Below are 25,968 nucleotides of genomic sequence, written 5' to 3' on the forward strand. Positions count from 1 at the left end.
CCTCGGAGAGCTGTAGGAAAATGGAAGAAGGGAAAAATGTATTTCACTTTCCATTAGTCTCAAACGTAGAGAACATTTTTCAACGTGTAAACTTAATAATCTATTTTTTTCTTTCTTTTGTCTGTAAAAATTCATGTTTTCACTATTTTTGTTATAGACAGTTTAGCATTTTCTCATATTTTGTAGTAAAAACACATAAAATCTCACTCAGGGTGTTATAGCATGGGGACAGATGTAGGAATAAAGGTCCATCAGCAACAATAAAACATCTTCAACATAAAATATGAATAAAGGAATGTTTATAGGTGTTGAAAAGGCAAACCAACAAGACATAAGTGGTTTCTATTGATCCTAGCAGCACAGAAAACACGTTCTTTTACCATTTACATATTTTTACTCTATAGTGCCAAAACAGGCTTTAATGCATCTAAGATTACTTAAAAATAACCCCCTAACACACAAAAAAACATGTTATTTTTATGTGTTTTTTTAAGTTCTGATATATGACAGCTTCCTGTTGTAAAATGTTATATTGTAGAACATCCTTGTTCATTCCTAATGCAAGAAATTATGAACATATAATCTCTGATAATCCCTAAAGTTTGGAGATAAATGACATTTCCTCTGACTAGACAGCGTCAATCCAAGCGCTTTCATTAGATATTCGTTATTTTCTATTTACACCAAGTGTCCTTTGCTGATTGTATTCATTTGAGGTAATTTGGATTTTGATGTAATAATATAAATTTTTACAGATGATGTGGTCCTGTTGGCTTCATCAGAACGTGATCTCCAGCTTTCGCTGGAACGGTTCACAGCTGGGATGAGAATCAGCTCGTCTAAATCTGAGACCATGGTCTTAAGTCAGAAAAGGATAGAATGCCTTCTCCAGGTCAGGGATGAGGTCCTGCCTCAAATGGAGGAGTTTAAGTATCTCAGGGTCTTGTTCATGAGTGAGGGAAAGATGGACCGCAAGATCGATGGGTGGAATGGTGCTGCATCTGTCAGGGTGAAGAGCGAGCTGAGCCAGAAGGCAAAGCTCTGGATTTACCGGTCGATCTACGTTCCTACCCTCACCTATGGTCGCGAGCTTTGGGTAGTGACCAAAAGAATGAGATTGCGAATAAAAGTGACCAAAATTAGTTTTCTCCTCAGGGTGGCTGGGCTCTCCCTTAGAGATAGGGTGAGAAGTTCAGAGGGGCTCGGAGTAGACCCGCCGCTCCTCCACATTGAGAGGGAGCCTGTTGAGGTGGCTCGGGCATCTGGTTAGAATGCCTCCTGAACGCCTCCCTGGTTAGGCTTTTCAAGCACATCCAACTGCAAGAAAACCTAAAGGGAGACCCAGGACACGCTAGAGGGACTATGTCTCTCGGCTGGCCAGGGAATGCGTTGGGGTTCCCCCGGAGGAGCTGGCCCAAGTGGCTGCTGCCCCCACGACCCAACCCCGGATGAGCGGAAGAGAAAGGATGGATGAAATATAAAGTAACATTCATGATGATAATCTAATAATGATGGGAGGTGGTGATGGATGCTTCTGGATAATCTGAAGTCCAACAGAACCAACCCATCTGACCATGTTCCCTCTGCGGTTCTCCACCATCCCAGACAGAGCCTCCAGGTCAATGTCAGGCTTTTCCCGCTCAGTAAAGTTTCACGAATCAGCCTGATGAACATTTCTGTGTGGTTCTGCAGCTGCTGACAGGTCTGGTCTGGTGCAACCTGAACAATCAAAGATCACAGCTTCTCTAAACAATATTACGCCTGGTTGTTTACTTTATCATAAATCTTAAATGGCCTCTAACTGTTACTAAAACTCAAGGAGCTGATTTTAATAAGTCTGTAACATCAAAAACGTTCAGTGGGAACAAAAATGTAATCCCAGTTTCAGGAACTTTTAGGCTGATATCCAGTGTCTGGCATAAGATGCCTCGGTTCTCCAGACCCCGTCTGAGCCATAAACTGGCAGAATATTTAAAATCTGAAATTAAATAGGAAACAAAGATTTTGGTTGCTTGTGTACAAAAACATTAGTTTTCAGTGGAAAATGAGGTGATTGTAAAACCAGATCCAGATCTTTATCTGGAGCTTTTTCATCATTGTTGCGCCATGAGAGCTTTTATTGTGAAGTTTGTATTAGAAAATGTAGCCAGACCTATTTAAACACCAAAGAGCACAGTTATGATTCCTAGATGTTTACAAGCATCTATTGTATTTTATTTTCATGCATATTAACAAGATAATTTTGTTTATATAAATATGCATTTTCTTGTTTTACCAAAAACAGAAATGTATTCATTCATCCAGAAAGACAAAAATGGGTTTTTCTATACAAAAAAAAAAAAAAAGAAAAGAAAAAAAGCCAAATAAAATTGTAATTTTTGTTCCTATTATGTAAAACATCCAAGGGTCACCTGTAGGGGAACAGATCTGTGGTTACTAGACAACATTAACATTTCTTTTGTTTCCATAACTTATTTATTGAGAAACAAAACCAGAAAAACGATAAAGGAGTAAAATCATCAAATCGTCTCAGACGCTTACATTTACACAATATAAACAAACAGCTGATTTAAAAAAAAATCACTTGTGAAATATTTGCAATCTGAAAAATGACAGGATGGATTTATGTGTCACAGACTTTTCTAAAAGATTTATAAATAATTTAATTTTAGGTTGATTTATTTATTTGAGTTTTGCCCGTCATTCAAGAGGGAGCAGCTGTTGTTTAAAACCTGAAGTTGGTTTTAGCCACATCAGCTGAAACGTTCAAGCACACACATCTTCTGGTGATTCCAACCAGCGTCGCTTCTCCATGTCGAGCCACCCTGTCGCCCCGTCTCTAGTCAGATCCCAGATCAGCGCTGAGGGTGGGCCCTTGAGGGACGGAGCGATCAGATGTTCCTGCAGCAGGGTTTCTGCTCCTCTGTGTTTTCTCCTCTGCGATTGTTCAGGGTCACAGCGTTGAGGGAGCCACGGACCACTTCTTTACTGCTCACCTTCCTGTGAATCTCTGTGGCATGAAATGAGCACATTTAAAGAATATTCTTCGCAGGATTAAAAACAGTGTTTGTCTAATCCCCAAAACAGGGATTGCATTTAGACACATATTACAAAAGGAGGCCTTAGAAACCAGCCGTGTGTGCTCTGTTGTACCTATAAGCAGAGCAAAATGAAGGTTTACCTGCTAAGACGCTGCTGAACGCTGCTTCCACATTAGTAGACTGCAGAGCGGAGGTCTCCAGAAACAACAAGTTTTGCTTTTCTAAAAGAGAAACAAATTGACAACATTTAGTGCCACGAGATGTGAAATCTTATAAATGTTGTTTTCGTATCACACATGCACATCCAAGTCTGGAGTTTTGGAAAGCGAAATAATCTAATTGGTCTTCGATTAATAGATAAGAATTCTGAGTGACCGCAGCAGAAACCAAACCTTTACCTGCAAAGTCTTTGGCCTCCTCCGTGGGCACCGATCTCTCCGACTCCAGGTCAGTTTTGTTTCCCACCAGCATTACAACTATGTGGGTGTCAGCATGGTCGAACAGCTCCTTCAGCCAGCGCTCCACACTCTCATAGGTGAGATGTTTGGTGATGTCATAGACCACCAGGGCTCCAACGGCACCTCTGTAATACCTGAAAAAAGAACACCATATTTAGAGCTTCTCCATCAGCACATGATTTATGTGGAACACCCTGTTTCTGTACAGTGGAACAGCCGGTTACCACGGATGTATCAAACATAAAGGTCTTGGGTTTGAGTCACAGCTGGAGCTTGTGTTCCTTGGGTTGCTTGTCTCTGGGTACTCCCTTTACTCCACAATAATAATAAACATTCACGACAGGTTAACTGGCTGCTCTGGATTGACCTTCAGCTTGGATCTCAAGCAGCGGCTGCATGGTGAGACGGTACAAACGGCATTGTGGAGCGTTCCCAACTTCCTTGTATGGATTACATGGCCTCATTGTCACATTGAACTATTTAAAACAATATGAAATTAAAAATTTCTCTCAAACCGATCATCACTAAAATCCTTTTCCTTTAAGTTTTTACAAATCAGAAAATAAATCTTCGGAGGGGCTGGTGGCCTATGAAAACAACTTGTGCTTGATTGAACACCAAAAAGAGATTTTAGGACATCGCAGGAAGATATAAATCTCCACTTTGGCCAATGGAACACCTGTGATCCTTCCATGTTGCTGTAGAAAGGGTTTGGGCCTTACTGCTGAGATGATACCTTTGCAACCCTGAACCAGATCAGCAGCCAAAAAACTGAATGAAAGAATGTTTATTCTGATCTTCTGATGTTTTGACGTTGCCTCTTTTTCACCCTTAGGTTTAATTACATTCTATTTAGTTTCTGGTTTGGGATGCAAATCAAGCCTGAAGCTTGTTTTTTTTTTTCAATACATTTGCAGTGGTCTCTATATGGAGACCTTGTGATCTCTGAGGGAAAAAGCTGTGGTTGTCTTGTTTCAGGATGTAGAAGTTAGCTGGTGCAGACGGCAGCAGAAGATGGCAGGATTTGAAGTCTTATTTACTGATATTCGGATATCTTGTCTTGCATTGGCTAACAGCAACATGACATTACCACTGCCTCAATTTGCTTTCCAACACTGATGTTTCCACAAATAAGAGTCTGAAGGAGTTCAGCGGTGTGGTGGAGCCGCTAATGCAAACGGTTAGCTTCTACTAGCCGAGATGAGGTCTGTTCTCTCCTGGAAGATAAATCAACAACAGCCTTTCCCGTCTCAAGCCAAGATGGGTGAGTCCATCAGTGCTTTTCAGTGTGATGTAGATCTAATCTGAGCGTTCCCCGTCAGGAAATAGAGGTAGAAGACTATTTTGCCATTTAGCCTGCATAAAAATTAGCAAGACATAAAATACACTAACCAAATCCAAGACAGATTAACAACATTGTCCCTAAAAATAAGTCTTTTAGAAGAAATTAGCTGCAGGTTTTTGTGGTCTTTTGAAGCTCATTCCCAGCATTAAGATCATAAAAAATAATTGTGATCCAATTTTGTTTGGATCTTAGAAGCGTTTAGGACTACTGCAGCTGTAAACCTGGCATCAGAACTGCTCGTACAAAGCGTTAAAGCGCAATAAGAGGAGGTAAGACATCGACACTGAGCCTGCAGAGAGCATTATGTTGATTTTTATTTACAGCTGAAAAAGAAGGCTCGTTTTTTTCTGGTGTTCTTCTAAATCTGACCTTCTCCTGCATCTTTCTCTTAAATCTGTCAGCTGCAGCAGAGAATTATGCAACAAGAGTGTTGAAGCTGTGCCAAACATCTCAACTTTGGCTTCAGGAGTAGGTTTCCTCCAATAGGAGAGAACACTCTGATATCTGATATATTTGTTTGATTTACCACCAAAAAATCCAGACAATGGCAGCTTTATTGATAATAGCGAATTCATCTTTCTGTCGATTTAAAAATGATTAATAAGCCCTGATTGCACTGACGTTATTAACTAATCAATTACATCGCTGCTTCCTTCTTCCAGCAGCCTAATTATTTCCACTTTAATAGGTTTTAGATGGTTGTTGCAGGATAAATGGGAAATTCCACTGGAGAGGAATTTGCATACTGGAGTAAGTCGGTGAGCAATTACTGCAAAAGCCAGGCGGACAAGAAAAGAGCTAATCCAGCTGTGTAGCGTAGCCTTAGACTCTTTCATGTTTGAAAAATAAAACTGACATGGCTTTATTGTTTCCAAACTGGTTTCCAGTGTTAATCCATCCAGTTTAATTAAAAAGAGGACATCTGTGGTATGTTCAGATAGCAGCGAGGCCCACCGAGGGCTCAGTTCAGAACCAGAGCCTCAGAGTGTCCGCTGCCGCTTTCCAGGTGAGTGGTTTCTTAGTGGATGGGAGGGTAAGAGCACATCCTCACCTGTGTATGGGCTGATAACATAACCCGTTTCAGATGCTAACACACAAATTGCTCAACAACCAGCGGAGCTGGAGAACAAGCTTGTGTCACCTAAAGGTGCACTTACTCCAAGATACATGGGACAGAAATACCTGAGTCCTTTAAACAGAATATAATTCATTCAGTTGTTACTTCCTGTTTTGTAATTTCCATTTTATTTGTTGCAGAAGGTTCCTGAATGAATGGCCTCACCATCACCATAAATTTGTTTTAAACATGAATCTGCAAATTGTTGGAATGACTCAGCAAAGGAACAGGAAGTGAAAGGAAATGGTTTATTTTGTCAAACACATTGATTTTCTAGAGCAGGAAGTCCCCTTAACAAGAGTTGGGACACACGGAATGCCTTTCTGAGTATTTCTAATAGGGCTGCACAATATATCGCAAATATATCGTTATATATTTCAGCATGCGCAATATGCATATCGCAAAGAACAGATAAATATCGCAATGAATGGTCAGCTCAAATGTTTGCTACACATAATGCATTCTGTCAATCAAACGGAAGAATTATGTTTTTTTAACAAATCAAATAGAGCTCTTCACCCATTTGGCCAATTGGGTGGGTTCTCATAGGTTAGATGCCCGCCCCCGAGGTGGACAGCATTTCATTTTGATGGTTAGCAAACACCTGAGTTAGCTTTGTTCTGCTCTTTCTGCATTTCACGGGATCCACTGATTGCCTTTTCTTGTTAAAGGGACTTTACGGAGTTTTGAATTTTTATGCTCGCGATTGCCCCTCAGGCCAAAAGCGTAACGGCAGCTTCAATAGTAGGCTCGTGCACGAGGCGCGCATGCTGTACGTGCACACTCCTTAACGAAAATAACAGCTGAGACAGTCCCTTATGTGTGTGTGTGTGGGGGGGAGGGGGAGGACAGGAGAACGCTCAGCTAATTAAGTAATTTGGTTCTGTACCTTTCTCTTCAGCACAGCTGACAAAGGTTTATGATGGGTCAGTCCTCCTGCATGCTCAGATCATTCCCTTCCTTTGCTTGAAAAATTGTTCCAAAATGAAAGTTGAACCCACATCTTTTTTATCTGTGAATTCAATGCCGTTCGGCGAGTCTCAAATAAAAATTTGGGTATCTTACTGTAAAAAAATATACCATTAATGTAAAAAAGAAACTCTAAATAAACTACGTTCACACCCAGAATCGAACCCAGGTCTTCCGCATAAGAGTCCGACGTCTTACTAGGTGAGCTAAAGCGCCAGTGACATACATTGTATCTGTAAAATTTATATCCTTGATGACAGCTGAAACAACGTTCAAAGAACGGTTCGGAGCGAAAATGGCTATTTTGTTGCTAATTTGCAGGAAATATCTAGAAGAAAGTTCAACAGAAAGTAGCTAAGGGTCCTCAGAAATGTAGCTAGCTTTGTCACTAGGCGTTAGGAACAGCGACAAAGTGGCACTACCTCTCTCTCTGCTGCTAAAGATACGGATAGCAAATGCTACGGGCTATGCCCGAGCGTGAACGTGCATGAAGCAGTCTGCTCGACCCGAGCAGCTCTCTTTTTCTGTGATTTTATAGAAAAACAGGCAATCACAGTAAAAATGTCAGGGCTCATTCTACAGGACCAGGGCATTGCAGGAGAATGTACGAAGAAGAAATGTATTATTTCTATACATGTTTTGGCTGTCAAACTTCCATAATGCCCCTTTAATTTTCTTATTCCCTTTCCTCACATATTTTGCTTTTCTAATTGTAATGATTTTTTGTCATTTTGAAATTTTTGATCATTTTTGTTCCTGAGTTAAGTTTTCATTTATCGCAAGTAATATTGTCATTGCAATGTTAATCACTGTTATCGTATATAGCAGGTTTTCCTAATATCGCGCTGCCCCAATTTCTAACACACGAATGAAGCCGTGAAGGTCGTTGGGACTCACGCAGAGGTGATGGCGCGGTACCGCTCCAGCCCAGCTGTGTCCCAGATCTGGGCCTTGATGGTCAAGCCGTTGAGCTGAACAGTCCGTGTGCTGAACTCCACTCCAATGGTTGTGCGGCTGTCGTGGCTGAACTCATTTTTGGTGAAGCGGGACAGCAGGTTGCTTTTTCCAACCCCAGATTCTCCGATTAGAACGACTGAAACACACACAATAAAGATTCTGAGTTCTTCCTCAATTTTATTGGTTTGGTTATTGCAAAAGTGATCCTTCATAATAAAAGCTTTCAGGTGTGTTCTCTCCACAGTTGCTCCATAAGCTGCCTGTCTGAGACATGGAGAATTACATCACAGGGTTCATTATAATGCATACACTGAAGTAAACACTACGTAACGGTGATGGAGAACGTGTAAGTCGTACATTTTCCAACAGGAAACAAAAACCTGTCACAAGTGATGCTTTGTTTTTGTAAATTCAACAACCTGGATGAGGGCAAGGCGAGTCCAAATCAGGTGGAGCAAGTTAAGCAGCTGTTCCCTTTCATTCTGGGAGGAGAAACCAGTATTACAGTATTACACACACACACACACACACCCTGATTCTCTGTGACTAATATTCGGATTTCAGTTCTGAGTGTCTGACTCCGAGAGCAGAGGCTTGGCTACGCCCGTCCAGACAGGAACACAAGACCACCTTAGGACAACAGAAGATCTGAAGTCTGCTCATAAGTGGAACAGATGGAGTTACAGCTTGTTCCTGAAGCTCTGATGAAATAAGCCTTTAATTGTGGAGTTTGGGTGTGAAGGGGATTTAAAAAAGTGTTTGGACATTTGTGAAATCACCATGATAAGCTGGATTTACACAATCAGAAAGAAAAGTAGCCTAAATGATACTTCAGAGCAACGTTTACGGTGTAGGTACCGGATCTGCTCGGGGTCCTGTGCCTGCCGATGACATCACACTAGATGATTGGCTGAACGTAGAACTTATGGAAGTTAAAATGTAAAGGTTACTTTAACACGTTGACACTGAAAGTTTTGATTGGTCCGAACAAACTTGTGGTTGTAGTCCTGTAGTACAAAATCTAAACACTTTTCAGGGAAAAATATGTTTGTATTGCCAAAGGAAACGTAAAATAAAAGCAAAAATATTAGCTAGTAAACAGATACCCCCAGCAGCTCTTGATTTTGATTAAATGGGGCAAAATACAAGAACTTTATTGAACAAATAGCAAGCAACATTTTGAATAACTAACAAAATATACAGGATAATTCCACATTTATACAAATGGAAATGGCTGCTAGTTATGCAAATACATCTAAAAATGTTCATATTTAAGAACGGTTGTGCTTTTTGGCAGTCTAATGTTGGTTTTATGTAGTTTCACATTCTTTACAAAAAAAGACAATATGATGTTTTCCTAACAAATTACAGTTAAAAAGAAAACATTTAGGCGGTAAGACACCCCCTACCAGTCTTACTCCGCTCCCACTTCCTGTTTGAAAAATGCAACAAATGCTGTTCCCTGGCAGACCGAGAGGGTAGAGTCACTAACAAAAACACACACACCGACTCACAATGACATTGTGACATCATGATGTACCAGCTAGCATCATAGTGTACCTCTTAGCCAATAGCAATGGTAGATTTAAATTCAAATGCAGTGTAGAGGTTTTACCTGAAGAGGGCGCACCACTGACAGTTTTAGGCAGAATTTTTACATTTTAACTTACCCCTTCTTTCCACCGGAGCCGTCAGCAGCACGTTACTGCAGCAGCACGTCATTAGCCTGGCAAGCCAGACTAAATAAATGTATTATTTAGTCTGGCCATGCTCCATTGACGGCTCTCGGTTGTGGGGCGGCTTCTACCGTTGTCTTTCAAATGATCTCCGCATTCCACTGGACAATGAATGTGACATACTCTTGTTTCACTCTGTTGCATCATCCCACCCACCAGGCATATAGAGTGCCCTGATTGGCCCACAAAGCGGATAAAGCTCTGTGATTTGTTCACTAAGCAGATAGAGCACTATGATTGGCCCACCATTATGGACCAATCACAGCTCTTTATGTGTTTGAAACCCCTCTAGAGAGCTGTGATTGGCTAGCCAGAGTCCTGGTAGGAGCTGCTGAGGTTCCAATGGAGCATGCCTAGACCATTCTTTGCAAAGCAAGAATTTGGTCTAGTTCACTAGGCTAGCACGTCATAGCTGCTGATAGGAACCGCTGTGGTCAACAGAACCTTTTCCACCAGAGCCGTCAGCAGCGCGAGTCGGCCGCGTCTCAGGAGCAGCATGTCGTGGCCCTTACGCGCCGGTTCTATTTTCTACGCCTCTGAAACGGTTCAAGTTCAACATTTTTGGGGAAGGAAAGACAGGAAATCGGACGCAGAAACGGAGCGAAGCTCCCGAGATTTTCAGAATAGATTAGATTAGATTAGATTAGATATCCTTTATTGTCATTAAATGATTGCACATTCAACGAAATTTCCTAGAGCTCCACATTAGGCATCTGCTAAAAATACTAAGAAAAATAGCTAAAACAAGTACAATATGCACCATGCAATAAAAACAAAAACATTACAAAATACAATAAATAATATCAATAGGGTTGATTTTTCTGTCCATTCAGGGTTCTAATAGCCCAGGGAAAGAAACTCTTCCTCAGTCTGTCGGTCCTGCAGCTGAGGGATCTGAACCTTTTCCCAGAGGGCAGCATGGCAAAAAGGTAGTGGTTTGGGTGGTAAATGTCCCTGGAGATGGTCCTTGCTCTAGTGAGACACCTCTGCAGGGTGATAGTGTCCAAGGAGGGAAGGGTGCATCCAATCACCTTTTCCGCCGCTCTAATGACCCTCTGGTATCTGTTTTTATCAGCTACTGTGCACCCCGCGTACCACACAGGGATAGCGTCAGTCATCACGCTCTCAATGACTGCTCGATAAAAAGACACCAAGAGGTTGGTCTGCAGCCTATTCCACTTCAGGACTCTCAAGAAGTGCAGCTTCTGCCTTCCGGTTGCTTTACTTTAAAAAAAAGTTACTAACTGTGCGGCCCCGTGAGAAGTTATCACCTAGCTAGCGGTCTCCTTTGTTTTTCAGGTCCGTATTGGCGATTATAAAACGGACAGAACATAAAACACAAACCTTTTGGAGCCATGTTGTAGTTTTCTCCTGCTTGTTGTTGTGTTTACTGACGAAGTCACTCGTGTGACTTTGTGCTCTGTCGGTGACAGCTGCTCCCCTGCTGCTTCGCGTCTCGTGGGAAGGGCCAAGCAGCAGCTTACGCGAGCAAGACGTGCTGCTGCAGTAACGTGCTGCTGCAGTAACGTGCTGCTGACGACTTCGGTGGAAAGAAGGGGTAAGATGCACTAAAGTGCAAAATTATTGACTTCACATGTCTGCAGCACGATTTGACACGCATTTATATAGTTCATCAATAAAAAAAGTTGATTTGGGGGTGACTTGCTCTTTAATATTTTTATCCATGTATTTTTGTCATTCTTCACACGAGTAAAACTCTAAAATAAAACATTTAAAGACAAGTCAGGGACAAAATTCTACTGGCCACACAAAATCACACCAATGGCTTCAAATGGCCACACTAAACACCCCAAGACAAGAAACTTTTTAAAAATATATATTAATGTCATTTTTCCAAAAACTGCTGAACACAAATGGTAAATGGCCTGTATTTGATATAGCGCCTTCTAGAGTCCTGGAACCCCCCAAGGCGCTTTACAACACACTCAGTTGCTCAACAAGCTCAAGTTGGCTTTTGCGTGACCTTTGTCATCACATTTTTCCTTATTCTGCTCCTTCTACCTATTCCGCCTTTCCCAGGATCCACTGATCTCCCTCTTTTCTATTCATTTTCTCCCCCCTTTTACTTGCCTTTTTTCACCACTTTTTTCCCCTAATTTTAAACATAAATTTTAATCTTTTTTGAAATATTTTTTATATCTTAATTTTTGGTTTTTGTGAAGCACCTCATGATTTTTATCTTGAAAGGTCTTATGTAAAAGATCGTTTTCTTTCTTTCATCACGTGTTGAGTTTAATCACGCATGACCTCCATCCATTTTCAGCTGCTTATCTGAGTCGGGTCGCAGGGGCAGCAGCCTAAGCAGAGAGGTCCAGACTTCCCTCTCCCCAGCTAGTTGAGCCTAGCCGGACCAGCCAGCCCCATGCTTCCTTATGGGAAGCATTGGATCTGGGAACTCTCCTACTGAAATATCCCCAGCCCCTGAGAATTCTAATCGAGCCAATCAGCTCTTCTAGGGGAATCCCAAGGCCTGGCCAGCCGAGAGACATAGTCCCTCCAGTGTGTCCTGGGTCTTCACTTGGGTCTCCTCCTGGTTGGATGTGCCCAAAAACATCACAAGGGAGGCATCCAGGAGGCATCCTAATCAGATGCCTGAGCCACCTCAACTGGCCCCTCTTGATGTGGAGGAGCAGCAGGTCTACTCCATGCCCCTCCGCAATTAGAGGATGTGATTCTCATCCCAGCTGCTTCACACAAGGCTGCGAACTGCTCCAGCGACAACAAAACTTTAATTTATAAAAAGTAAAAATCATTATTTAAATAAAATTGGATTGATTTATTTTAGAAATTTGCTCCTTTTTCCTGCTGATTCCCCTAAAATCCGACTTTTACTAGCTGCATGTTTAACCTGAGCTCTGGGATCATGACAGAATACTTACATGCAGTTTTTCCTTTGCCTTGTTTTGGGTTATTGTTCACTGTAAGACCAGTTCTAACTGAGCTGCTTTCCTCGTTTTCTCCTGCTACTGAGTAACTTCTTAAGCAAACAATACTTGTAGTTTCTATGGAAATACAGGACGAGCGGCCCAAACGGCTCCACAGGTCGGGTCGGTTTATCCTGATGAGGGTGCAGCGAGGCTCCATTTGTTTCTGCCTTTGCTTTGATGACCTTCAGAGCTGAAAACACTACTGCTGGAAAACACCTCAAATATTCAACCTCAGGGTCAGGAGGAAAACAATAAATATTACAAATAAAATGTTGCACGTTAATCATGAAAGGACTGATGCTAAAAACAAATAAAAACTTGGTTTTAAATCTTGCAAAGGCTGCATGCTGACAGAGCACCAGAATGTGGAGACTTGCATTGCAGGTGAAGTCTCTGGTATCAGATTAACTGATTAGTTTTACAGAAAGGGAATCTGTGAGACTTAATGAACAAACATGCTACAGTGAAGGAATTTATATTAACCTCACTTAGTTTGTAACGCGAAGACAGGAAGTTTCCCCAATGCCTCTGATTTAGAAAGCATTTAAAGCACAGACGCCTCTGTCGCCAGTTTTCTGCTCGACAGGTAAGCTAAAGTTCAGCATGCTACTTGGAGAAATTCATTTCAAATTACTGCAAGAAGAAATGCTGCAAGGCAGGTAGCTACTTGTAAACAGAGTGTGATTTCTTTCAAAACATGGAGAGGGCGGTTCCTTCCTGAAAATCAGAAACATCCTCCACCATTCCTTTAACCCCATTGAGAATCTTTGGGATGTGCTAGAGAAGGCTTTGTGCAGCGGTCACTCTCCCATCATCAATGTAAGATTTTGGTGAAACATGAATGCAACACTGGATGGAAACAAATCTGGTGACATTGCAGAAGCTTATCGAAACAACGCCACAGCGAGTGTGTGCCGTAATCAAAGCTAAAGGCGGTCCATAGAAAAATTAGCGTGACCTTTTTTTTTGTGGTGACTTTTTTATTTGGCTGGGCAGTGCAATGTGCTACTTTATGCCTTTAAAGAAATTGGCTTAAACATTTAGAAATGTTTGTTTTCTGGTGGATTTGGAACAAAACTAAATTAACAAATCAGCTCAGCTCCAAAATCTTGAACTTTGGTCCTGAAATGATATGGAAACGTGGTCCAGGTGTTGCAGAAATGTGGAAAACTGCAGATACTTTGCTTTCGTGTGACTCGGGTTCTAGTTATTTTTCTTTTGGTTAAAGTTTCTAAGAGCCTCTTCAGACAGGGCCTGAAGAACCACACAAGAAGGCTGAAAACAGCTCTGGAATCGTCTCATTTATCAACAAAGGAACAAGTGTAAATATTATTATTATTATTATTATTATTAATATGGAGACGAGGAATTTTCGCTGTTGTGTCATAAAAACCAAACAAACACTTTTTTAATTTTGTTTTTCCAATCAAAACTGAGATAAAATATGAGATAAACAAAGTGAGATGCAGAATGCAGATGGCTAATCGTTGACTCTAGAGGAGTTCACAGCCGTCCACTGCCCTGCTGACAGTTTGTGCTGACACATCCTGCTGCTGTGCATTATGGGTAAAGGTTTGTAGTCAAGTCATTTAAACTGGAAATTTGCCCCCGAAGTAGCTGCTAGCTACTGATCCACCATCCTTTTGAAATTATCGCACTGAATTCTGGGAAATTGTTGACCAAGGCTAGGCTACAAGACACCTCCTGTGTATCCTTGGTCAGCTAGCTAAAGAGCTAACAAACGGAGAACAGAAGCCTCGGTAGCACATGAACCGATTGGAACATGCCTTGGCGGTTCCTGATGACGTATCTCCTAGGCAACCGGGGCAGGACCAAGGCATTAAGGCGAGGTTCCTTGACATTGAGAAACACCTTTCAGTGTTCTAGAGGTCTTGTGTTTTATTCCAATTAAACTTTACAAATCTAATTTGTTGGGTTGACTCTAGCTAGGTTTGGAGAGTGAGGAAACCCACCCAATATGGCGGTTACGCTGTTACATTCTCCAGCACCTGATGGGGCAACTACATATTCATGTCTATGTGCTAACTGAGGCCTGCAGCATCAGAGATGGATCTTTTTAACATTCCTTCAAGTGCTGACTTTTGCCCTCATGGTGAACTTGAAGAGATGTCCACTACTGTGTGACAGGTGGAGTCCTAGTAGTTTAGAAAAGACCTTTGAACTTGTCCAGACTGATGGGCAGCAACTGTTGCTTCAGTGATTTCTAATGTCTGTCCTCCTTGTGGTAACACACACACACTTGCATGCTCCGGAGCAGCAAAACGACTGAACTAAAAACTTGGTTTTAAATCTTGCAAAGGCTGCATGCTGACAGAGCACCAGAATGTGGAGACTCACATTCCAGGTGAAGCTGCTGATCAGATGTTAATGAAACATCTGATCAGCAGCTCCAGGCCAAGACCAAACCTCTGAGTTTCCATGGAAGCTGTGAGGGTGGACGCCAATGCTCGCTCACTGTGTGCTGTCATTACCACAGGCTGTGGTCCACAGGTGCTACTTTGTTCATTTTAAGACCAGGTTTCTCTGTTGCTTCTGTTGTTTTTGAATAATTTTAGAGCATATTTTAGTTTCTGTTCCTTAGATTCCAGGAAGCTTGAATTGACATTTTTGTCCATGAAACTTAAGACCTTAATGTCACATGTGAGGAGGCGCCCAGTAACATCTGGATAAAACATCTGCTCTTCTATAACATCACTCCAAAATTTCTTTAATGATATAATTCAAATGCAGAACTTTTGATTTACGTTTAAATCGTTTTTACTTTTTAAGGATCAAAGTTTTGTACACAATTTTTTAGTTTTAAAGTTACATTTTTTCCAGAAAAATGAAGTTCACTTCACTAAGACATTATTAATACTACTACTACTACTACTACTACTAATAATAATAATAACTGACCTGAATGTTTAAATCTAACTGATATAACTAAAGGCAGTCGTCTGACAATAATCTGAATGTTCATGCTCTCTCAATGCTTGGCTGTATTTTATTCGTGCTGCTTTGCATTCTGTTGACAGTCAGCAAACTCAGTCCTGGAAACTTGGCGGTTAATAATAAACAAGGAAGTATAATTAGACGTCGATGGAGTTGTTATAATAGGACACCTTCCAGAGTGTCCAGGGATCAATCGAAGTCGGGAAAATATGGACTCACCCTTGAAAACAAAGTTGTAAGCCTCATCTGACCCCATGTTGTGTCCATTCAGTGCTGCCGTCCTTCAGGTCCCACACTCAGTCAGGAGGCAGGATGTAAGAAGACACTGATCCTGAACCAGCCTGGCCTGCAGGTCCTCACACTCTGAAAAGGAAGAGGGTGTTTAGCCACATGGACGCCTGTAAGCAGCTTTCTGCCCTTCACTCTCCTGAGGGAGCAGAGCAGAGAAGTGGTGTGTTTGAACAGGACACGCTGCAGCGTATCCCAATGCTGCTGCAGGGGGCGGGGCATCCATCAGGGAGCGGTGGAGCACAAACAGAGGCGTGGCTTAGCAGGCTGAGTCAGAGCCAGGCAGGTTGGACAGGTGAGGTGAATGGCAGGTACACCTGGGGAGGACAATCAGGCGCCTCCTGGTGGAATAGACCAGACAGGAGCAGGAACTGTCCTCCTACGTCCCCCAAAGATAGCTTCCTCTGTTCAACTTAAACTGGTTTTCATTTCCTTAGAGAGACTAGATTTGGTTTAAAACATTATTCTCTGTTCCATTTAACTTGTTTTTATGTTGATGAAGTCCTGCTAATCTGAAATAACTAGGAGAAATAAAAAGCATTCACACTGAAAAAGGCTCAGGTCTCAGGAGAATGTTTCATTTCTACATGAAATCAGAGTAAAAACAAGTCTCAGTCCTTATTTATAATGAATAAAAAATGTTTCCATTACTTCAGTTGATGATGTATACCGTAAATCCTCTAATACAGGCCCGGGCCTGTATTTGACTCAAGCTCATCAAGCTCCAGGCCTTTATTGGAAGGAGGGCCAGTATTAGAGGCAGGCCTCTATTTCTATTTGAGCAAAATGAACTAATGGTTCGCTGGAGTCTTTGACAATTAAAAGTGCGCCCACATTTTCAAAGTTAAACACATTTCTTTTAACAACGGTAGTTTCTGCTTCAGCCCTCCCCCCTCCCCCTGCGCAGCAGCCGCAAACTCACTGATGCGCCTGCAGACTCTCGGAGTTCCTGCTGCTCTAAACATTAAAATAATTATTTCATTTTCTGTTCCTCACATCTGATTATCTTCAATGGTGTCTGTTTGTTGCAACCACCAGGTACAAAAACTAACTTGTTTTTATTTGACTATTTTTCTGTCCTGCCTGTTTATTATCTTCCTGCATCTCCTCCCCGACTGGCTATTCTCTGGAACTCCAACCTGCTTGTCTCTCAGCTTCTCCCTGGCCAGAATCACCTCCAGCTGCCCACCTAAGCTCTCTGGATCTCAGCAAACTCAGCTCTCTCCACGTCTCCCCTTCTGGATCTCAGTCTCAGGAATCCCCTCTCAGCCCAGACCGGACCACTCCTCCCTCGAGCTACTTTCCCCCCTCCCCAGACTAAGTCCTCCGCACAATTCAGATTCCTTGTTTTCCCTCTCGAGTTGGATCTAACTCCCATCTGTCCACAGATTTCCCGCACCGGCTCCCTTTATGAAAGAACTCAGCTACGTTCAAGCTGCTTCCTTGGTTTCCCTTTTAATAAATTCTTAAACACTTTCCTCGTCTCAAGCTGATTCTGTATGTCGTGGGTTAGACATCTACACCACAACATGACAGTGGACTTAAAAATACAAGAAGATGAATGTTTTTAACAGTTTCTCTACTTAACAAATATGTACAGTGGGGCAAAAGTATTTAGTCAGCCACCAATTGTGCAAGTTCTCCCACTTAAAATGATGACAGAGGTCAGTAATTTTCATCATAGGTACACTTCAACTGTGAGAGACAGAATGTGGAAAAAAAAAATCCATGAATTCACATGGCAGGATTTTTAAAGAATTTATTTGTAAATCAGGGTGGAAAATAAGTATTTGGTCAATAACAAAACTTCAACTCAATACTTTGTAACATAACTTTTGTTGGAAATAACAGAGGTCAAACGATTACTATAGGTCTTTACCAGGTTTGCACACACAGTAGCTGGTATTTTGGCCCATTCCTCCATGCAGATCTTCTCGAGAGCAGTGATGTTTTGGGGCTGTCGCTGAGCAACACAGACTTTCAACTCCCTCTACAGATTTTCTATGGGGTTGAGGTCTGGAGACTGGCTAGGCCACTCCAGGACTTTCAAATGCTTCTTACGGAGCCACTCCTTTGTTGCCCGGGCGGTGTGTTTGGGATCATTGTCGTGTTGGAAGACCCAGCCACGTTTCATCTTCAAAGCTCTCACTGATGGAAGGAGGTTTTGGCTCAGAATCTCACGATACATGGCCCCATTCATTCTGTCCTTAACACGGATCAGTCGTCCTGTCCCCTTAGCAGAAAAACAGCCCCAAAGCATGATGTTCCCACCCCCATGCTTCACAGTAGGTATGGTGTTCTTGGGATGCAACTCAGTATTCTTCTTCCTCCAAACACGATGAGTTGAGTTTATACCAAAAAGTTCTACTTTGGTTTCATCTGACCACATGACATTCTCCCAATCCTCTGCTGTATCATCCATGTGCTCTCTGGCAAACTTCAGACGGGCCTGGACATGCACTGGCTTCCGCAGCGGAACACGTCTGGCACTGCCGGATTTGATTCCCTGCCGTTGTAGTGTGTTACTCATGGTGACCTTTGTTACTGTGGTCCCAGCTCTCTGCAGGTCATTCACCAGGTCCCCCCGTGTGGTTCTGGGATTCTTGCTCACCGTTCTCATGATCATTTTGACCCCGCAGGATGAGATCTTGCGTGGAGCCCCAGATCGAGGGAGATTATCAGTGGTCTTGTATGTCTTCCATTTTCTGATAATTGCTCCCACAGTTGATTTTTTCACACCAAGCTGCTTGCCTATTGTAGATTCACTCTTCCCAGTCTGGTGCAGTTTTACAATTCTTTTCTTGGTGTCCTTCGAAAGCTCTTTGGTCTTGGCCATAGTGGAGTTTGGAGTCTGACTGTTTGAGGCTGTGGACAGGTTTCTTTTATACAGATAATGAGTTCAAACAGGTGCCATTAATACAGGTAATGAGTGGAGGACAGAAAAGCTTCTCAAAGAAGACGTTACAGGTCTGTGAGAGCCAGAGATTTTCCTTGTTTGAAGTGACCAAATACTTATTTTCCACCCTGATTCACAAATAAATTCTTTAAAAATCCTGCCATGTGAATTCATGGATTTTTTTTCACATTCTGTCTCTCACAGTTGAAGTGTACCTATGATGTTAATTACTGACCTCTGTCATCATTTTAAGTGGGAGAACTTGCACAATCGGTGGCTGACTAAATACTTTTTTGCCCCACTGTATGTTTATGTTTATTTATTTGACAGACGCTTTTATTCAAAGCGACTTACAAGTTATAACCTGTAGGGCATGTTGTGATCTGTGGGGGAAACCGGAGAGCCCGGAGGAAACCCACGCATGCATGGGGATAACACGCAACTCCACGCAGAAAGCAGGGTTCCCACTCTTTTCTTGAAATTATTTTCCAGGACTTTAAGACTTTTTCAGTGTACAAGTCAAGTTATCATAACTACGGTTTGCCGATATGATCTCATATATATATATATATATATATATATATATATATATATATATATATATATATATATATATATATATATATATATATATATATATATATATATAAACTATATATATATGATCATATCAGGATAGATTTAGAAACAGATATGATATTGCACCTACCTATACCGTTATTTTGACAATATAGTTGTGGAAAAATTTTTGTCTTTCACAATCTCACCTGCTTTCCTCTACTTACTATGCAACACAACTAAAACAGAAGTTATTCTCTACTTTAGTTCATACCAGAGGTGTGACATTGTTATTCTTATTCTCCTCGATCTGAGTGCGGCCTTTGACACCATTTCTCATCCCATCCTCCTTAATAGACTCTATTCCTTAGGCATCACTCACACCCCCCTCCGCTGGTTTCAATCTTACCTTACTGGCCGCACTCAGTTCATCCAGTTAAAATCCTTTACCTCAGAACCCTCCCCAGTCAAGTCAGGTGTGCCCCAGGGCTCTGTCCTGGGGCCCCTCCTCTTCATAGTATATCTCCTCCCTATCGGCAAAATCTTCCGCAAATTCAATATCCAGTTTCACTGCTTTGCAGATGACACCCAGCTCTACATTTCCAGTAAGCCCAACTCAACTCTCCCACCATCCTCCCTTACACTCTGCCTCTCTGAAATCAAATCATGGTTCACCTCTAATTTCCTCAAACTCAATGGCAATAAAACTGAACTTCTTCTAGTTGGCACTAACTCCACCCTCTCAACATCTGACAGCTTTTCTTTAACTATTGACAGTGCCACAGTCTCCCCCTCACCTCATGTCAAGAGTCTGGGTGTCATTCTCGACAGCTCCCTTTCTTTTCAGGCTCACATTAATAACTTAATTCGGTCAGCATACTTCCATCTACGTTCCATAAACCGTCTTCGTCCCTCACTGACCCCTCACACTGCCGCCATTCTCGTCCACAGCCTCGTCACCTCCCGTCTCGACTATTGCAATTCACTTCTTTATGGTCTCCCCAACAAACTCCTTCATAAACTGCAACTGGTCCAGAATTCAGCAGCCCGTATTATCACCAGAACCCCTTCCTTTCACCACATCACGCCGGTTCTCCAGCAGCTCCACTGGCTCCCAGTTAAATTCAGGCCCATCTTCAAAATTCTCCTCCATACCTTCAAAGCAATCCACAACCTCTCTCCTCCATATATCTCAGACCTTATAAGTATTCACACCCCGTCCCGTTCACTCAGATCTTCTTCTTCCATCCATCTTGCGGTTCCTTCTGCCCGTCTCGCTACCATGGGGAGCAGAGCTTTCAGCCGCTCTGCTCCTCGACTCTGGAACTCACTTCCCCCAGACATCAGGAACATCGACAGTTTTACCCTTTTCCAATCAAAACTCAAAACACATATGTTTAAATCTGCCTACAACCTCTGATTTTATTGAAATGTTTCTCTCTGTTTTTTCTTCTTTGAGTTTTATTATTGTTTTATTGTATTTTATTACGTGTGTTGTGTAAAGTGACCTTGGGTGTCCTGAAAGGCGCTTTGAAATAAAATGTATTATTATTATTATTATTATTATTGTGGCATCATCAAGTCATCTCCATGTCATGTTTTTGTTCTGCTCAGTAACTGAACCAGGTTAATTCACTGTGATCATTGAAATCCCCTGGTTTAATTGCTGAGCAGAACAAAGACATGACAGATTTTTTTAAGTTTATTTTCATTTATTCACAATTATAAACAAAACTTGGGTTTGCGAAAACAAAAAATGAAAAAGATGACTTGATGATGCCACAATATCGCTCCTCGGGTCCACACATTGCTATTTTATGAGCTGATATCACTTTAAAAGTCCAAACTGTATTCGCAATCCGTTACTAACGTTGGAAGATATTAACTATTATCAAACTTTTAAATTAATTGCATCTGCTCACACCAAGGCAAATTACGCATCTGGTATACACAATGGCATAAATTGATGAGTTGTGTCTTTTTGACTTAATTATTTTGATTGACCAAATCTGTGATTTTTTTGTCAGTTATATTGATGAAATGGATTTACATTTTGTAAAGCTAAATGTGTTTAAATGTAAAATCCATTTAGCCTCCTGGATAATATGAAGTAAAATATTATGATAAATTAGAAATTAAATTTTGGTATATATCATGTATCCCAAGATTTGGAGAACTGTATTTTCTGAAATTGTATTGTACGGTACTGTCATGGTCTGGGGAAGGCGCTTAACCCAGGACATGCAGAATCACAACACAACTCACGGGTTTTAAACAAAATGATAAAAGGTATTTTACAGAACGAGAACATAAGGCGCACTGAAAATTCCAGCGGAGGACGGGAGTACGGAGCGCAGTGTCTGAGGAGGGGGAGAGCAGATAAAGGTGAGTTCTGAGAGGTAAGTCTTAACTGGGAAGGTGCAGAGAAAAGACTTACAGGGATTTAGGTGGGTGGAGGTATGGGGAAGGGCAGATCTAGAGTCGGGGTGTGTCCAGGTGAGTATTTCCAGGAGAGGGAGCGTGTGGAGAGCAGGTGAGCGGAGCTGATGGAGGAGAACACCAGAGCGCTGAGTCCGGAAGGTTTTTGTAGAAGGTGAGTATCCAGGTGAGTAACAGAATCCAGAGAAGCTTCTGCACCAGTGAAGACCCAAAATCCTGAGGCAGGTGTGAACACAACAAAATTACAAAAATAGATAATCACAAGAGTCATAAGAAAAACACTAAGTCACTGGAAGGCTGGAAAACTACCGAGTTGAAGTAATCATCCCGCGTCGAGGTGTGTTCCCCCACTCCTTAAGTAGCTGGTACCGCTGATTGTTAATCTGCCACAGCTGGAAGCCTCCCTCTCCTGAAACACAACTCAAAGCTGGAATGTTTGACAGGTGTACTCACCCTGACTCATGACAGGTACCTTATATCTTGTATTTGACAGTAATGCTCAAATGTTTATTTTTCTCCCTCTTGCTTTCTTCAAAAAGTATTTTATGTTCAATAAATCACCAAAACAAATTCCTTCAGTTTAACTTTTTACTGTTTACTTACAGCTGACTTAGTGCATCTGACACCTGCATTCTAGAAGTAAAAATGAAAATCACTGCAAAAGTAAATCAAAAATATAAATGTCAAACTCAAACCCTATCCTGCAGTGCAAAAAAGTCAATATAAAACAAAGCAATGTCATTTCAATTAAAATGTTTCTCTAAAATAAATCTCAGTTATTGTAGCTTCTTGGCGCTCTTCTGCAGGTCTTCCAGGTTTTGGCTAGGGCTTGTAGCTCTTCCTTTTTCTCAGCCACACTTTTGTGATAAGCATTGGATTTGGACAGTAATGTGAAGTCCTGGTTTTTTTCTGCTTTCATTGCCATTTCGTCTGCCTCTTTCTGCATCATCTCACTGCTTATCATTATTCTTTTCTGTTTTGCTTTGACATTTTCTATGTCTTGGTGGAGCTCCTTTCTTTTCCTCTCATTTGCAGTTTGTTCTTTATTCGTTTTTCATCCTCGAGGTATTGCATGTACCTCATTCTTGCTCCTTTGCAGTGTTGGATTAGGTATTTTGGCAGGGCTTCATTAAAGAGCAAGTAATGTCTTAATTAACTTTTTTTGGCTGATAAACTGTATAAATGAGTGTCTAATAGTATTCATTATTTTAACATTTTGGTGCATTTTCTTTAAAAATTAAAAATTCTGCCTAAATACCACAGTATAGCACCACCACCTTCAGCTTAAAACAGTTTGAGTCATTTTGAATACATTTTAGCCAATGGCTAAAGAGAAAGATACTACGTAAACCAGTAGAGTACTATAGCAGCTCTGTGTCAAAGTTATAAAAGCATTGAGAGTGTCGGCCACGCCTTGTGGCGAGCTGGGAGTTGGATTTGCAAGCGAGTGTAGGACGGTTAGCGGTAGTTCAGCATTAGCATATAGCATTAGCATATCCTAATTTTTAGCATAGCTTTTAGTGTTATACATACTTATTTAGTGTTAGCTTGGCTGTTGGATATTGTAGTTTAGTTAGTGTTTGGCTGTTAGTGTGATTAGGAAAGTAGTTCGGGTTTAGTGTTCCATATTGTGTTAGTATGGTGAGAAGGTGTAGTGTAGTGTGGTTGCGGTACGTGGCTCTGTGGGGTTGCACTCCTTTCCACTGGACTTAGAAATTAGGCGCCAGTGGTTGCGCGCAATCGGTGTCTGGAAAACAGTCAGCTCCCGCCTGGTGCTGTAGTTTGCAACCAGCATTTTACCCGCGATTCCTTCGCCAACATGATGGAATTTCAACTGGGTTATTCTGCACGTCTCCGTTTGAAGAGAGAGGCTGTGCCCACCGTGGCTCTTCCGCGATTTAGATGCAGCCCACCAACTCTGCTCCCCCACCATGGCGGGCTCCAGTCTGAGGTGAGTAAGCTAAATAAAAGTTTTAACATCTTCTAAAGGCAATTCCCTACCTAAATGCAAAGTTTGAGAGACGTGGTTCACTTCTGCACTGCCTTTGGGCTAATTTATCAAGTTCACAAAATGTGGAACGGGATGTAAGGTTAGAATCAGCGGCGAATCGGAACATATCTCGAAGCCCTGGCTGACGAAACGATCCACATGACTATTACTGTTAGGCTCTGAGAAAATTTGGGTTGTTTTTGTGTCAGTTGGTAATTCTGCTAACAGTTGCTCTAACTAACACAGCACTAGTTGACATCCAGCTTTACACCAAGCGTGACCCGGTTCTGTAAGGAATTCTGTTCAGGAGGTTGCATTTCAGGCTCTCTTCACATCATATGTGACTGACTTTTACATTATAATAACGATCACACACTAGGAATGTTATAAAGCGCCTATATAGGACAGTTTCTTTTGTATATTATCTGACTTTATAAACTCCAACAACAATGTGCTTCTATTTTTTTTCAGGCTAAATCTACCCAAGACACTGGCTGTCAGACTGATTTAGCTGCAAGAATGCACTTGTCCAGGCTGACGTGAAGCCTTACCGGCGTAGCAAAGGTAAATTATTTTTAATAATCGTCTATGTAAACATTTTATTATTACCTTCTAGTTTTAATTTGTTTTACAGATTATTGTTACACGTGATTTTATGCGCTTTTAAACATTTATAAATGTGCTGCTTCTTTGTTTTTACATAGCCACCCAGTTTAGAGCTCCCAGCCAGTGTGTCTTGTGACACAGGGACCATGACGGAAATTCATCTTCCAGAAAGTCCCAGAGCAGCATCCACACCCCTGAAAAGACCAAGATGTGAGGTGTCTGCTGTTGATTCCAGCTTCCACCTCAATGACAGTGCAAGCTCAGTGAACTGTTCAAGGTAAAAAATAAAAACATTTCAGAATTTTTAAGATATTAACAATTAAATAAACGTATGTGATTGCATCATGACATCATGAAGGAGGCTACTGATTCTGGCCCTGTGACACTTGGTGGTGACGTGTGAGCCAATTCACCTGGTAAATAACTTTTACATTAAATATTTTGTTCTTTGCTATCAAAAGTAAATTAACTAATAACCTGCATTATTGCAGGACACTCAGCAAAATATGGACTCTACACCATGAGGCAGGCACACGTTAATACTCTATAAGAGCACATAAGGTGAGCAACACCACATATTATTGTTATTATTGTACACTGTCCTGGATTTGTTTTCTTTCTGCATGATTTGTTTTCTTTCTGCATCTCATCATTAGCCTGGCTGATCACCTGATAACTCCTGTCATCTGGTCATGACAGCATGAGGATGTCCTCACACACCTGTAACCTATCAGCTCATCTGGCAGAATAGAGAGAGAAGAGACAACACCACATCTCCTGTTCCTGGAAAGCCTTCAGCCATCCTTCGATGACTGAGAACCTCCATCAGCTCTGTCTCCTGTCTGCCTACAATTATTATAATAAATATTGTGTTTGACAAGTTTTTTTGTGCTGCCAAATGTCTCATTTTGATTCCAGTTTTTATATTTTAATGGATATTTATAAATTACATTAACTGAATTATCACACTGTTGCATGTTTAACTAGCTCTACTGTGATGAATTAAACTAGCACCTCACTGTTTAAAGCTCGTTTTAATTTCAAGCATGTTTAAGTATTTATGGACATGAACAAAAACAGGAAATATATAAATTGAGATTTATTTAATTAATATAACAAATAACTATTTAGAGGAGGAAAGAATCAAAGGCACATTCTTCTGGAAGCTCCTGATCCTGACGACACTAGCAGAGGAGACCACCTGCAGACACCTACGACCAAGAGAGCAGCTGGTATCAGTAAATAAATAATGAAATCAGGGCAGTTTTAGTGGGCTGTTTGGGATTGTGTAACATAAATGAACACATTATAGAATAATTTTCTCATGGGGTATTTTCATAACTCTGCAGCTGACTGTAACTTGAGCTCCTGGAGAGCTGCTATCCAGCACGTTTCAGTGGTTTTCCTGCTTTAACAGGTTAGATTAGCTGTTAAGCAGCTCAGCTATTTGTTGCTAATTAAAACCAGGTGTGTTGAAGCAGATAAATCTCTAAAACATGCTGAATACTAGTTCTCTAGGGCAGTGGAGCCAAACCCTGCAGCTAATCTAATGCTATGGCTAACGACTACTTACCATTCAGAGCTGGTTCTGTTGGGTCGGTTTCGGTAGTTTCAGGCAACTCACCAGCTCAAAAAATAAGGCTCAGGTCTGCTTGTCTCCTCCAA

At 41.5% G+C, this 25,968-nt stretch overlaps 1 protein-coding gene across 2 annotated transcripts in view; it reads right to left on the reverse strand.

Annotated features, from left to right (window-relative positions):
* Positions 1-2,182: 2,182 nt before the first annotated feature.
* The window catches only part of rab25b (RAB25, member RAS oncogene family b), a 44,006-nt gene continuing 20,220 nt past the window's right edge, over positions 2,183-25,968 (reverse strand). Inside the window, exons 1-6 of one of the 2 annotated variants that reach the window (XM_070550989.1) lie at positions 21,706-21,845; positions 15,746-15,889; positions 7,828-8,023; positions 3,440-3,633; positions 3,182-3,262; positions 2,183-3,010 (exon numbers count right to left, since the gene is read on the reverse strand). In XM_070550989.1, the coding sequence (XP_070407090.1) occupies positions 2,892-3,010; positions 3,182-3,262; positions 3,440-3,633; positions 7,828-8,023; positions 15,746-15,782 (627 nt within the window). In that variant the 5' untranslated portion in view covers positions 15,783-15,889; positions 21,706-21,845 and the 3' untranslated portion in view covers positions 2,183-2,891. Of the gene's footprint in view, positions 3,011-3,181; positions 3,263-3,439; positions 3,634-7,827; positions 8,024-15,745; positions 15,890-21,705; positions 21,924-22,016; positions 22,117-25,968 lie in introns of those variants that run through there. The other variant, XM_070550988.1, reaches the window with a different exon arrangement.

Source organism: Nothobranchius furzeri, chromosome 5, assembly GCF_043380555.1.
Source record: "Nothobranchius furzeri strain GRZ-AD chromosome 5, NfurGRZ-RIMD1, whole genome shotgun sequence".
NCBI lineage: Eukaryota > Metazoa > Chordata > Actinopteri > Cyprinodontiformes > Nothobranchiidae > Nothobranchius > Nothobranchius furzeri.